General features: G+C 59.8%; 1 protein-coding gene across 2 annotated transcripts in view; it reads right to left on the minus strand.

Annotated features, from left to right (window-relative positions):
• Positions 1-7,750: 7,750 nt before the first annotated feature.
• Positions 7,751-12,703, minus strand: part of NRF1 (nuclear respiratory factor 1) — a 79,652-nt gene continuing 74,699 nt past the window's right edge. For both annotated transcript variants that reach the window (XM_064703113.1, XM_064703114.1), the window contains exon 11: positions 7,751-9,637. In XM_064703113.1, coding sequence (XP_064559183.1) covers positions 9,474-9,637 — 164 coding nt within the window. In that variant the 3' untranslated portion in view covers positions 7,751-9,473. The remainder of the gene's footprint in view (positions 9,638-12,703) is intronic.

The raw sequence follows: 12,703 nt of genomic DNA on the forward strand, positions 1-12,703 counted from the left end.
CCCCAAACCTCGGTCGGGGTGCCAGGGTGGGTCCTGCCCGGGGCTGGGGCTGCGCTGGGGTGAGGAGGCGTCCGCGGGCGCTGGGCGGGGGCCGTGCCCGGTGTCTCTGCGGGCACTGCGGCACAAACCGGCCCGGTTCAGCCCCAAATGGAGCTCCCGGCTGCTCCGTCCCTGTCCCCGTCCCTGTCCTGCTCTGTCCCCATCCCTGTCCCCAGCTCAAGCCGCATCCCCTTCCTCGTCTCTACCCCTGAAAAATTTCTGTCTCTGTGTCTGTCCCGTTTCCATGCCCATCTTTATCTGTCCCTTCCCCATCCCCATGCCCGTCCCTGCCTCCTTCTCCTTCTCTTCTCCTTCTCCTCTTTCTCCTTGTCCCACACTTCATCCCCATCCCCACCATCTCCATCCGCGTCCCCATTCCCATCCCTGCCGCTGTCCCCATCCCCATCTTGTCCCTGTCCTTGTCCCCATCCCCATCTTGTCCCTGTCCTTGTCTTCATCCCCATGCCAGCCCCATCTTATCCCTGTCCCCATCCCCATCTTATCACTGTCCCCATCCTTGTCCCCATCCCATCCCCATCCTGTCCCTGCCCCTGTCCCTGTCCCCATCTCCATCCTGTCCCTGTCCTTGTCTCCATCCCATCCTGTCCCTGTCTCCATCCCCATCCTGTCCCTGTCCCCATCCATCCCCACCTGCCCGTTCCCATGGATGCAGCCCTGGTGTCAGGGTGTCGAGGCCGGTCTGGTGCCCACCCCCAGTGTCCCCATGGCAGGGCAGCCCCATCCAGGAGCCGCCACCATGTCCCCGTCCCTCGCCGTGCCAGGGCCGTGCCCGGGCACCATCTTGGCGCAGCCGGTGCCGTGAGCATCGCAGGTGGCTCCGCTGGTGGCTCCGGTGGCCTTTTGGCTCTGGGGACGGCGTTTTGCCCCCGGATGGTGGCCAGGGGACCCCGCTGTCCCCAGCTGGAGGTGTGGGTGCCCCGAGGGGCAGCGGGAGCGGGGCCGGGGGGGCCGGGGGGGCCCATCCGCAATGCGGCAGCTCCAGCCTCGCACGTCACGGCGGCTCCGCAGAGGGGCTGGGCTGCCTCAGCCCGGCCCGGTGCCGCAGCGGCCGGGGCGGGGGCGGGCCACGGGGACAAAGGGGCACAGGGACAAAGGGGGCACCCCAAGGCCGGGGGCAGTGCCCGGGTCCCGCCTGGCGCAGTGCCGGGGCCACGCGGGCGGCCAGGGCCGGATCGGGGCCAAGGCGTCGCCCAAAGTCACGCCAAGGATGGCCAAGGATGGCCACGGGCTCGGCCTGGCGGCGTCCCCGGGACCCTGTCCCTGCTGTCCCCGCTGTCCCTGCTGTCCCCCTGTCCCCGCTGTCCCCAGGCCACCGCGGTGCCAGGGCGGTGTCCCCCAGGTGAGGACCGAGCTGTGGTCATGGGGGGTTCTCTTCTCCTCTTCCCCTTGGGTTGCTTGGCTGAGCCCCACGGGGATTTGGGCTTTCTCCAGGAGTTTTGGGTGAATCCTGGGGGTGTTGCTGCTGGAGCCCCAGAGGTGGGTGTGGGTTGGGGACAGCTCTGTCCCTGCTGGCGCTGCCCCCTCCGTGGGTGACACTCCCACACCACGGGGGTGGCCGAGCCCAGCGAGGGTCGCTGCCCCTCTCTGACCCCAAATTCGAGGCCGGATGGGTGTGAGGGGCCGGGGGCTCTGTCCTCGAGGGGGTTCAGCTCCCAGCACCGCATCCGGGGGACCCCGCGCTCATCCCGGCCCTCTGGGCTCGCTGGGGCCTCGGCTTTGCCACACAAAGGAGACTTTGTGCCTTCCTCCTCCTCCTCCTCCTCCTGCGGCGCGGCCGCCGCGGCCCTGGGGACGGTGCCACTGCAGCCGGGGTCTGCTCCATCCGGGGGGCTGGAAATTTCGGGGGGTCCTGCAGCCATCCAGGGGGTCTCAACCACTCGAGGGGATCTGCATCCTCTCGGGTGGGCTCGTGCTTTTGGAGGATCTTCAGAAATGAAGGGGGTTTGCAAATTTTGGGGGGTTTGCAGCCATCTGGGGGTGGTTCAGCATTTTGGGGGTTTGCAGCCATTGGGGGGGTGGTTCAGCATTTTGGGGACTTGCAGCCATTGGGGGGGTGGTTCAGCATTTTGGGGGCTTGCAGCCATCTGGGGGTTTGCAGCCATCCAGGAGGTCTGCATCCTTTTTGGGGTGTTGCAGTATTGGAGGGTCCAAAGCCATCAAAAGTCTTCTCAAATGTTTTTGGGGGTTCTGCCATTCAGGGGGTTTGTAACCTTTCAGAAGGGTTTGCAGTGGTTTTTTTTTGGAGGGGAATTCAAGTTTATCTGGATGCTTCAAAAGCATCCAGGGGAGGTTACAACATTTTGGGGGTGTCTATGACCATCCAGGGGGGTTTTCACCTTCTGGGGGCTTGCAACCATCTAGAGGAGCTGCAAATTTTGGGGGGCTTTCAGTCATCCAGCAACCTTTTGGGGGTTGAAGCATTTTAGGGGGGCTGCAGCCGTCTGGACAGTTTGGAATTAATTGGAGGGATTGCGGCGTTCTGGGGGCTGGGGAACCACCCAGAGGCTTTGCAACATTTTGAGATCTGGGACCGCTTTGGGGGGTTTGTGGCCACTGGGGGGAGGTTGGCACATTTTGGGGGTCTGGGGCCATTTTAGGGGTCTGCAGCCTTCCCGGGGGGTGGCAAACCTGGGGCTGGGATTCCCGGATAACCCTGGAAATGCAGCGGCTGGGAAATGGCTTCCAGCATCCCCATCCCAAAAAATCCCCCAGCTGAGCTGGGCCCGGATCCTCCCCACCAGGGTGAGCCTCTCCCCTCGCTCAGCCATCCCCAAATCACTTTGCCAATCAATAACGATCAATTCCCCTTCTCCTGCCGCCGCTCCGGGGGCGTCGGGCTCCTGCTGGCGGAGGATTTGGGTGGAATTCCAGGGAAAAGGGGCCGGTGCGAGCTCGCTACTCCTGTTCTGTGTATGGCACTGGTAGAATTCACTGTGCAACCCCGCGGTCAGTGAATTACCATAGGGCCATAAACAGAGCAGAGAAAGACCCGCGGGCGCCGCGGGGCCGTCGCCGACGCCGCCTGGCCCGTTTTGGCACTAGCACATTTTTGCTTTGATTTGTAGCTTTTGAGCAATTATGTGTAGTGCCAATATGGGAGAGGGCGGGGAGAGCAGCAATGGGCCGGGGACGGAGCAGCAGCGCCGGGGATTGGGGTGGGAATGCTGGGATGGGGGGCTGGGAACGCCTCTGGAATTGCTGGGATGAGGGGGGGTGTCCGTCTGTCCATCCCCAACGTGGTGGCACTGAGGGGGTGACACCACCATCCCAACGTGGTGACATTGAGGGAGTGTCCATCCCAACGTGGTGACATTGAGGGAGTGTCCATCCCAATGTGGTGACACTGTGACACTGAGGGGGTGTCCATCCCAACGTGGTGACATTGAGGGGGTGTCCATCCCAATGTGGTGACACTGAGGGGGTGTCCATCCCACCCATGCCATGGTGACATTTGGGAGGTGTCCATCCCAATGTGGTGACATTTAGGAGATGTCCATCCCAGCGTGGTGACATTGAGCAGGTGTCCATCCCTATGTGGTGACACTGAGGGGGTGTCCATCCCAACGTGGTGACATTGAGAAGATGTCCATCCCAATGTGGTGACACTGCGGGTGTGTCCATCCCAACGTGGTGACATTGAGAAGATGTCCATCCCAGCGTGGTGACACTGAGGGGGTGTCCATCCCAACGTGGTGACATTGAGAAGATGTCCATCCCAGCGTGGTGACACTGAGGGGGTGTCCATCCCAACGTGGTGACATTGAGCAGGTGTCCATCCCAGCGTGGTGACACTGTGACACTGAGGGGGTGTCCATCCCAGTGTGGTGTCCCAGCCCACGGGGACACCTCGGCCAGGCCGTGTCCTTGTGGTGGCCACCACGAGCAGGATGGACCCTGCACCTCCTGTCCCCCTCCCCGGGGGGATCTGGAGCCCCGTGTGGGGTTTTCTGGCCCCATGGGTGAAATGATGCATTTCTCCTGTTTTTTGCAGCTCTCCAGGCCCGGCTCGGTGGCCGCTGTCCCCGGCTGTCCCCAGGCTGGGCCTGGCTGCCCCGGGGCTGCCTTTGGCAATGGTAGAACTCACACTGGTGCGGTAGCAGGATCCGGTGGTTCTAGACTTGCCAACTACGGCCCCGGGGCACTGCCACGGACATGACAGTTCTCTGGTGTCCCCTGGTGTCCCCTGGTGTCCCCTGGCACCCCCTGGCACCCCCAGGGCTCTGCTGTGGGGTCGGTCCGGGGAGGGCCCTGCTCTATCAGTGTGGATCTGGGGGATGCTGTGGGTGCCCTGCACACGTGGTTTGGGGGGGTGACAATGCTGGGTCACCCCCCAGCCCCAGAGGGGGGTCTGGCACCCCAGCCCATCTCCATGGCGGGGGGAGCCGGGATCTGTGGGACACCGGTCATTGGAGCAGCGTGGCCACGTGTCCCGGTGTGACTCCGGGCGTCAAGGGCTGATCCAGCCCTGGTCTGGGCAGGGCCTGGCGGGGATGGGGTCAGGCCATCGGCCCCTGCCCCAGCCCTGCATCCCACCCCTGCTCCCATATCCAACCCCTGCTCCTGGATCCAGCCCCTGCTCCTGGATCCAACCCCTGCTCCTGGATCCAACCCCTGCTCCTGGATCCAGCCCCTGCTCCTGGATCCAACCTCTGCTCCTGGATCCCACCCCTGCTTCTGGATCCCACCCCTTCTCCCATATCCAACCCCTGCTCCTGGATCCCACCCCTGCTCCTGGATCCAACCCCTGTTCCTGGATCCCACCCCTGTTCCCATATCCAGCCCCTGCTCTGGATCCAACCCCTGTTCCTGGATCCAGCCCCTGTTCCTGGATCCAACCCCTGCTCCTGGATCCCACCCCTGTTCCCATATCCAGCCCCTGCTCCTGGATCCAACCCCTGCTCCTGGATCCAGCCCCTGCTCCCGGATCCAGCCCCTGCTCCTGGATCCCACCCCTGTTCCCATATCCAGCCCCTGCTCCTGGATCCAGCCCCTGCTCCTGGATCCCACCCCACGCCAGCCCCGTGCAAGGGGGAAACTGAGGCCCGTTTGAAGCAGCAGCGGGCGGTGGCAGCTGCCCCGTGTCCCCTGCCTGTCCCCAGGTGTGGCACAGGGATGGTGGCAGCTCCCAGGGACAGGGGGATGAGGGGAGGGGGCTGGGGCCGTGCTGGGTGGGGGCTGTGCCCACCCCTGTGCTGGATGTGCAGGGAATGTAGGGCAGCGCTGGTGATTACGGAGCTTTCGGCATTAGCCCACGGAGATTGGATCACGCTGGATTAGGGCAGGCTCCAATCATCCTGCCGGGCTGGGGGCAGGGAGGGACGGACAGACGGACGGGTGGGGGTCCCCATGGCCCTGCTGGGGGTGGTGGGGGCTGTGGGGGCACAGGGTGTCCGTGTGTCTGTCTGGTCGTTCGTCCGTCTGCTCGTCCAGGTAACAAACGCCCAACGTGTGTGCATTCCTGCAGCCACATCCACTGGCTGTACTGACACCCTTCCCCTGTCTGTCTGTCTGTCTGTCCAGGTGTGGAATCATCCATCCATCCATCCATCCATCCATCATCCATCCATCCATCCATCATCCATCCATCCATCCATCCATCCATCCATCCATCCATCCATCCATCCATCCATCCATCCATCCATCCATCCATCCATCCACCATCCATCCATCCATCCATCCATCCATCCATCCATCCATCCATCCATCCATCATCCATCCATCCATCCATCCATCCATCCATCCATCCATCCATCCATCCATCCATCCATCCATCCATCCATCCATCCATCCATCCATCCATCCATCCATCCATCCATCCATCCATCCATCCATCATCCATCCATCCATCCATCATCCATCCATCCATCCATCCATCCTATCCATCCATCCATCCATCCATCATCCATCCATCCATCCATCCATCCATCCATCCATCCATCCATCCATCCATCCATCCATCCATCCATCCATCCATCCATCCATCATCCATCCATCCATCATCCATCCATCCATCCATCCATCCATCCATCCATCCATCTCTGTCTGTCTGTCTGTCCATCCCTCCCTCCCCCAGTGCTGATTTAACCCCACCCTCGCTCAGAGCAGGCCCTGCCCTGCCGGGGAAGGATTTTGGGGGGGTCAGGGGTGGAGCCTCCCCAGCCCCACCCCTGACCACACCCCCAGGAGCTCCACCCCTCCCCAGAGGCCCCGCCCCAAGGTGCAGCCGGTCCCACCAGCACCAGCATTCCCAATTCCAGCATTCCCAATACCAGCATTCCCAGGATCTGCTCCCTCTGGTGGAGCCCCCCAGGACCCCCCCTCATCCTGGCCCTTCCCAGCTGCAGCAGCCGGGCTCATCCTGAGCGTCCACCTGCATTTTTGGGGTCAAATCCTCCAATTTGGGGCCACATTTTGCAATTCAGGGCCCTCCCAGGGCACAGCAGTTGTGGGATGGGGGGGGTAGAGGCAGAAAATCCACACAAAGACCCCCCCAATGCCAGGGGGCAGGGAATGGGTGCAGGGCCCCCAGTCTGTTCCAGTACAGGATGGAGGTTACTGGTGCAGGGCCATCCCCCCCAGTCTCTCCCAGTTTGGGGGTTGGGGTTACTGGTGCAGGGTGCAACCCCAGTATGGGATGGAGGTTACTGGTGCAGCCCCACCAGTCTCTCCCAGTACAGGATGGAGGTTACTGGTGCAGGTTCCAGCCCCCCAGTCTCTCCCAGTACAGGATGGAGGTTACTGGTGCAGGTTCCAGCCCCCCAGTCTCTCCCAGTACAGGATGGAGGTTACTGGTGCAGGCTCCAGCCCCCCCAGTCTCTCCCAGTTTGGGGGTTGAGGTTACTGGTGCAGGCTCCAGCCCCCCCAGTCTCTCCCAGTTTGGCAGTCAGAGCATTGGGGGTTACTGGCAGGCTCCAGCCCCCCCGTCTCTCCAGTTTAGGGATGAGTTATGTGAGTTCAACCTCCCCAGTCTCTCCAGTTGGCCTGGGGCGCAGAGCTGCCCCAGCAGGGGCCCTGCTGCTGATTAAGGCCGATTAATGAAGATTAAACCCTCCCAGCAGCGTCTGCCAGCCCGAGCCGCCTCCCCCGGCCCTGCTGCTGCACCCTTGGGGCCATGGGATGTCCTGGGGTCCCCAGGTCACCCTCCCAGCACCTTCCACGTCCCCGGGATCCGCTCCAGCTCCTGGGAATTGCTGGCAGCATCCCCAGGGAAGCAGCCCCGCTGCTCCTTCCCTCCCTCTCTTTGTCCTTCCAGCTCCTCCTGCTCTTCCTCCCACCCAGGAGCCCTGCAGGATTGCCTGGATCCAGAACCATCCTTCAATAAAGCTGCTGAAACCCATCCCTGCGTTTCCTGCCTCCTCCTTGGGTTTGCATCCCAAAAAACCATCGGCCCTGGGGGTGAGACGGGGCTGGAAACGGGGGAATTCACCCCAAAAGGCAGCTCAGCACAGGGGGATGCTCCAGCAGCCCCAAGGTTGATGCTGGAAGATGAAAATGAGATAAATTGCACCAAAAAGAGGATTAAAGCCCAAAACCATCACCATGAGGTGATGCTCAGCTTCTCCTCCCCAGCCCCAACACGGGAGGGGCCAAAGCCCAAAACCCACCAGGAAGGGAGGGATGGCAAATATTCCCAAATATTCCCCAAAGTCCCCCCAAAACAGGAGAGTTGGACACCCGGGTAGACACATTTGTAACAATTTATTGAATGAGGCAATAATAGACACTGGGAAAACAAGGGGGGGGTCCATGCTCTGCTATTTGCCTGGTTTTTGTCTTTTTATTTTTGGGGGGGGTGGGAGGACTAAAAGAACCTCATTTCATCGCCAAAGAAACACTGACTTGGAAAGCCACCGACATCTTCACAACGACGATAAAAAAATAATCATTAGAAAAAGAACCAAACCCAAAAAACGTCATGGATTGGAGAACCAGGACTGTCTCTATGGAAAGATCTCCCTCCCCTCGGAAAAAGGACCCAAGAACTGTATACAAAGAACATTGGATAGGTTTGTTTTTTGTGGGTTTTTGTTTTTTTTCCCCCATATAAAACAAGTAAATACAAGAATCTGAAAACTCCCTCGAAGGCAGAGCGAGGCGTGGAGAACTTGAACGGCCACGTGGAAATGAGAATAAAAAACCCCCCAAAATAACCCCAAAAATGAAATCCCACGGGAAGTGCTTGCAGGGGGGGGGAAGGGGCTTGGTTGGGCACCAGGGTTTGGCCCATGGGGATGCTGAGTAAAATCTGCCCCCCAAAAACACCCCCAGCCCACCCCAAAGGCTTTTGGAACCCTCCTGGGAAGGATTTTGGGGTTGAAACCGTGCTGGGAGAGGCAGAGGGGCCCCCAAAGGGAAGGGTCTCGCTCGCAGCCCCCTCAGGCAAAGCTTTTCCTGTGGGATCTGCAGGGCAGAGGAGGGGCTGGGAATGGGGCGAGCCCCAGGCGGCTCCTTTGGAGGGAAATCCCGGGAATGTGGTGGGAGAAAAGGGGGGGACACAGCCAGAGCCCCTTGAGAGGCGCTTCCGCTCCAGTCTAGAGCCACGAAATAATAATAACAATAACAACAACATCAACAATAATAATAATAATAAAGGAAAAAAAAAAAAACAAAACAACCCCGAGGATGTAAAATGGCAGGTACGAGAGCAGAGAAGTAGGAACGGGTCTCCAGTGTGCACCAAGGGAGCCCAGCGGGCGCGGATCCTGCGGCAGGCTCCTGGAAGAGCATCATCCATCCCAAGGGAGGTCTCATCCACCCCCCTGCAGTCACACATGCATTTCATTTTTTTTAATTTTTTTTTTTTCTTCCTTCCCAGGAGTCTTTTTTTTTTTTTATTTTTTTCCCCAAGCTTTTTTTTTTTTGTTGTTTTTTTCCTTTTGTGGTTTGTTGGGTTTTTTTTGTTGGTTTTTTTTTTTCTGTTTTGTTTGTGTATCCAGGGTGGGTTTTTCGGAATATAAAAGTCCATATTAAAATCTTTGATACCTAATTTGCTGTCGAGGTCGGTGCTGGCCGAGGGTGTCCGTGCTGCCCCCCAGCCTCCTCCTGCTCGATCCCACGTGGGGGAAAACGGGGCATCAAGGGTCGCTTTATTTTGATTTTCCTTTTCTTTCCAACCTCCTCAGAATCAAAGTCCCGTCACAATTTGGCTTCCTCCGAGAGCAGAGTGGCGCTAGAAAAATGCACTTTACACACATCCTCTGCCAGGATTTGGTTGGTTTTTTTGTGTTTTTTTTTTTCCTAGTTTTCTCGATTTAAAAAAAAAAAAAAGAGGAAAAAAATTTAAAAATAAAATAAAAAAAAAAAGTTTTTCTTCCAAAGCCGAGAGACTCAAAATGCCACCTGATTGCATCTCTGGAGAGGCGTAAAAATTCTGCAGAGGAGGAGGCTGGGCAGGGCCGGGGGCTGCTCCGGGGTCACTGGTCCAGGGTCACCACCTCCACGGCCTGGCCGTCCATGGTGACGGCCGTGTCGGCGATGCGCGTGGTCACCGGCGCCATGGCCACCTGCACCGGGCCGTTCCCCTGCGCCAGGCTGGTCACCACCGTCTGGTACATGCTCACCGGGATCTGCACCAGCCCTGCGGACAAACGGACACCGGCGGTCAGGAGGGGGCACAGAGCCACGGGAGGTGCCCATGGTGTGGGGACAGAGCCACGGGAGGTGCCCATGGTGTGGGGACAGTGCCATGGGAGGTGCCCATGGTGTGGGGACAGAGCCATGGGAGGTGCCCATGGTGTGGGGACAGAGCCACAGGAGGTGCCCATGGTGTGGGGACAGTGCCATGGGAGGTGCCCATGGTGTGGGGACAGTGCCACGGGAGGTGCCCATGGTGTGGGGACAGTGCCACGGGAGGTGCCCATGGTGTGGGGACAGAGCCACGGGAGGTGCCCACGGTGTGGGGACAGTGCCACAGGAGGTGCCCAGGGGGCTGGGGGCTGCTCTGGGGGGCTCTTTGGAGCTCTCCCACCTGGAGCGGGGTTCTCAGCCCTGTGAGCGCCTGGAGCTGATGGGGTGAGCCCAGAGGAGGCCCCAGAGCTGCTCCAGGGCTGGAGCCAGGAGAGCTGGGAATGTTCCCTGGAGCAGGGAGGGATCCAGGGAGAGCTGGGAATGTTCCCTGGAGCAGGGAGGGATCTGAGAGAGCTGGGAATGTTCCCTGGAGCAGGGAGGGATCTGAGAGAGCTGGGAATGTTCCCTGGAGCAGGGAGGGATCCAGGAGAGCTGGGAATGTTCCCTGGAGCAGGGAGGGATCCAGGGAGAGCTGGGAATGTTCCCTGGAGCAGGGAGGGATCCAGGGAGAGCTGGGAATGTTCCCTGGAGCAGGGAGGGATCCAGGGAGAGCTGGGAATGTTCCCTGGAGCAGGGAAGGCTCCAGGCAGAGCTGCCAGCACAGGGCAGGGCCTGCAGGGGCTCCAGGAGAGCTGCAGAGGGACTGGGGACAAGGCCTGCAGGGACAGCACCCAGGGAATGGCTCCCACTGCCAGAGGGCAGCCATGGGTGGCATCTTGGCAATGAGCAATTCCTGCCTGGGCTGGCATTGCCAGAGCAGCTGGGGCTGCCCCTGATCCCTGCAGTGCCCAAGGCCAGGCTGGAGCAGCCTGGGATGGTGGGCTTGGAATGGGATGGGCTTGAAGGGCCCTTCCCACCCAAACCATTCTGGCATTTGGGACACTCAGAATCCATCCCCAGGGGTTTTTATGGAAGTTGGGGATGGCAAAGGGAAGGGAGACCCTTCCTGGAGTGCTGAGATTGCCAGTGAAGCCCCCAGAGCCCAAAATCCCTTCCTGGAGAGGAGTCGGGGTGGGGATGGATCCAATGCCAGGCTGGGAGAGCTGGGAATGGAGGGAATTCCCTGGAGAGGGAGCCTGGGCTGGGATTTTGGGAAGGGATTCCCAGAGCAGCTGGGGCTGCCCCTGATCCCTGCAGTGCCCAAGGCTGGACGGGGTTTGGAGCACCCTGGGATATTTGAAGGTGTCTCTGCCATGGTTTGGGTTGGAACTGGATGATCTTTAAAGTTCCTTCCAGCCCAAACCATGCCATGACTCTGTCCATGAAAAGCAGCAATCAGGAAGGAACTTTAGGACTTTACAACTTGAGGAAGTGCCCCCAGCTGTGCCCAGGCTGGGTGGATCTGCCCTCCCTGGAGCCAGCGGGATGGAACAGGGATGGGATGGGGCTGAGATGGGTGGCAGCACCTTGGGGCCCACACCCCGGGGCTGTGCAGCGCCAGGGAGGGAATAAGGATGAGGAGCAAAGAAATAACATCATTTCTGGAGGAGGAACCCAGCCCAGCCACGTTTGGGGTGGTACAGAGGGAGCTGCTCAGCCAAACCCATCAGGCCGAGCTTTCCTGGAGCAGGGATTGCTCCCACCCACCCCACAAACCACCAGGGATCCCCCATGGTGAGGAACACACTCCCCACGGGTTTTCCACTTGATATGCCCAGAATTGGGAACGGTGGGGCTGAGGAAGGGATAAATTTGGCTTCTCCCATCCCCTGTAACTCTGCAGGTCACCCCACCGGTGACACGTGAGAGGATCCCATTGCTGTGCATCCATGAACCCCATTACAACCCTCTCCAACACAATTCCCTTCCTCCTGCTCCCTCCCCACCCCAGCCAGGCCCTTCTGCCCTCACAGGGAAAGGGCAGCAAGCCCTGGCACTGCCCCAGGCCCTCACAGTGTGTGTGTGACACACAGAACACAGACAGGAAAGCAATCCCCCTTTCCCAGCCCTTCCCCAACCACGGATGGGTCCAGCAAAGTAGGAGCAGCTTTTCCCAAGGCTGCAGGAATGGATCAGAGGCCTCCAGGCTGAGGATGGAGCTGGCAAAGCTTCGGGCTGGCAGGAAAACGCCGCAGTGCCAAGGGTGAGTCCTGGTGAGCCAGGAAACACCAACCAAGGTGACAACAAAACAACAAGGCCCCTGAGGGTCACTGTGATGTGAATGGTGGAAAGAGGTGCAAAAAACAGCAAAGAGATCTCAACAGAGCTGGGCAGGCCAGGGGGATGGCAAATCCTGCAGGCTGGCAGGAGAAACTCCATCATTCCACTCTGGTGTTATCCCTGTGCCCACCTCCACCTTTGGCTTGGCCAAGGGGCATTTGGACAAGTGAGATCATTTAGACATTTCAGAAACTACCCACAGCTCTGCTGGGGGAAAAACCAGCTTTTTGAGGTGGGCAAATGCTTCCAGCAGCAGCAGCAGCAGCACGGGACGGATGGATGGGCAGCGAGGCTTTCCTGAAAAAGCAGCACAATCCCTTTGGGCTGAGGAGCAGGAGCAGAGCCCTGCCCCGCCAAGGGCACCGGTTTGGTAACAGAGGCAGCTCTGTGTCCTTGGATAACTCTGTGTGCAGACAGGAAAGCTTAGGAGTTAATCGTGCTGACCAGGTGGGTGACCCCGGCGCTGCCTCCGCCCTCCCTCGGGGTCTGGGGCTGGGAATGCTCCTGATCCCCCAACCTGAGGGGTCCCAGCCCAGCCCAGGAGCTGCTTCCCTGCTTGGCCGCTCAGCACCAGCTCCCACAGGGGCACAGAGGCAGGAGGAGGCTCCCAGCTCCCTCTGGTCAGTGGGAATTTCAGGAACAGCAGAAATGAGCAAGCAGAGCTCAGGCTCAGCCCTGCTGAAGGAAATCTCCGGGC

The sequence above is a fragment of the Zonotrichia leucophrys genome, chromosome 1A (genome assembly GCF_028769735.1).
Source record: "Zonotrichia leucophrys gambelii isolate GWCS_2022_RI chromosome 1A, RI_Zleu_2.0, whole genome shotgun sequence".
Lineage (NCBI taxonomy): Eukaryota > Metazoa > Chordata > Aves > Passeriformes > Passerellidae > Zonotrichia > Zonotrichia leucophrys.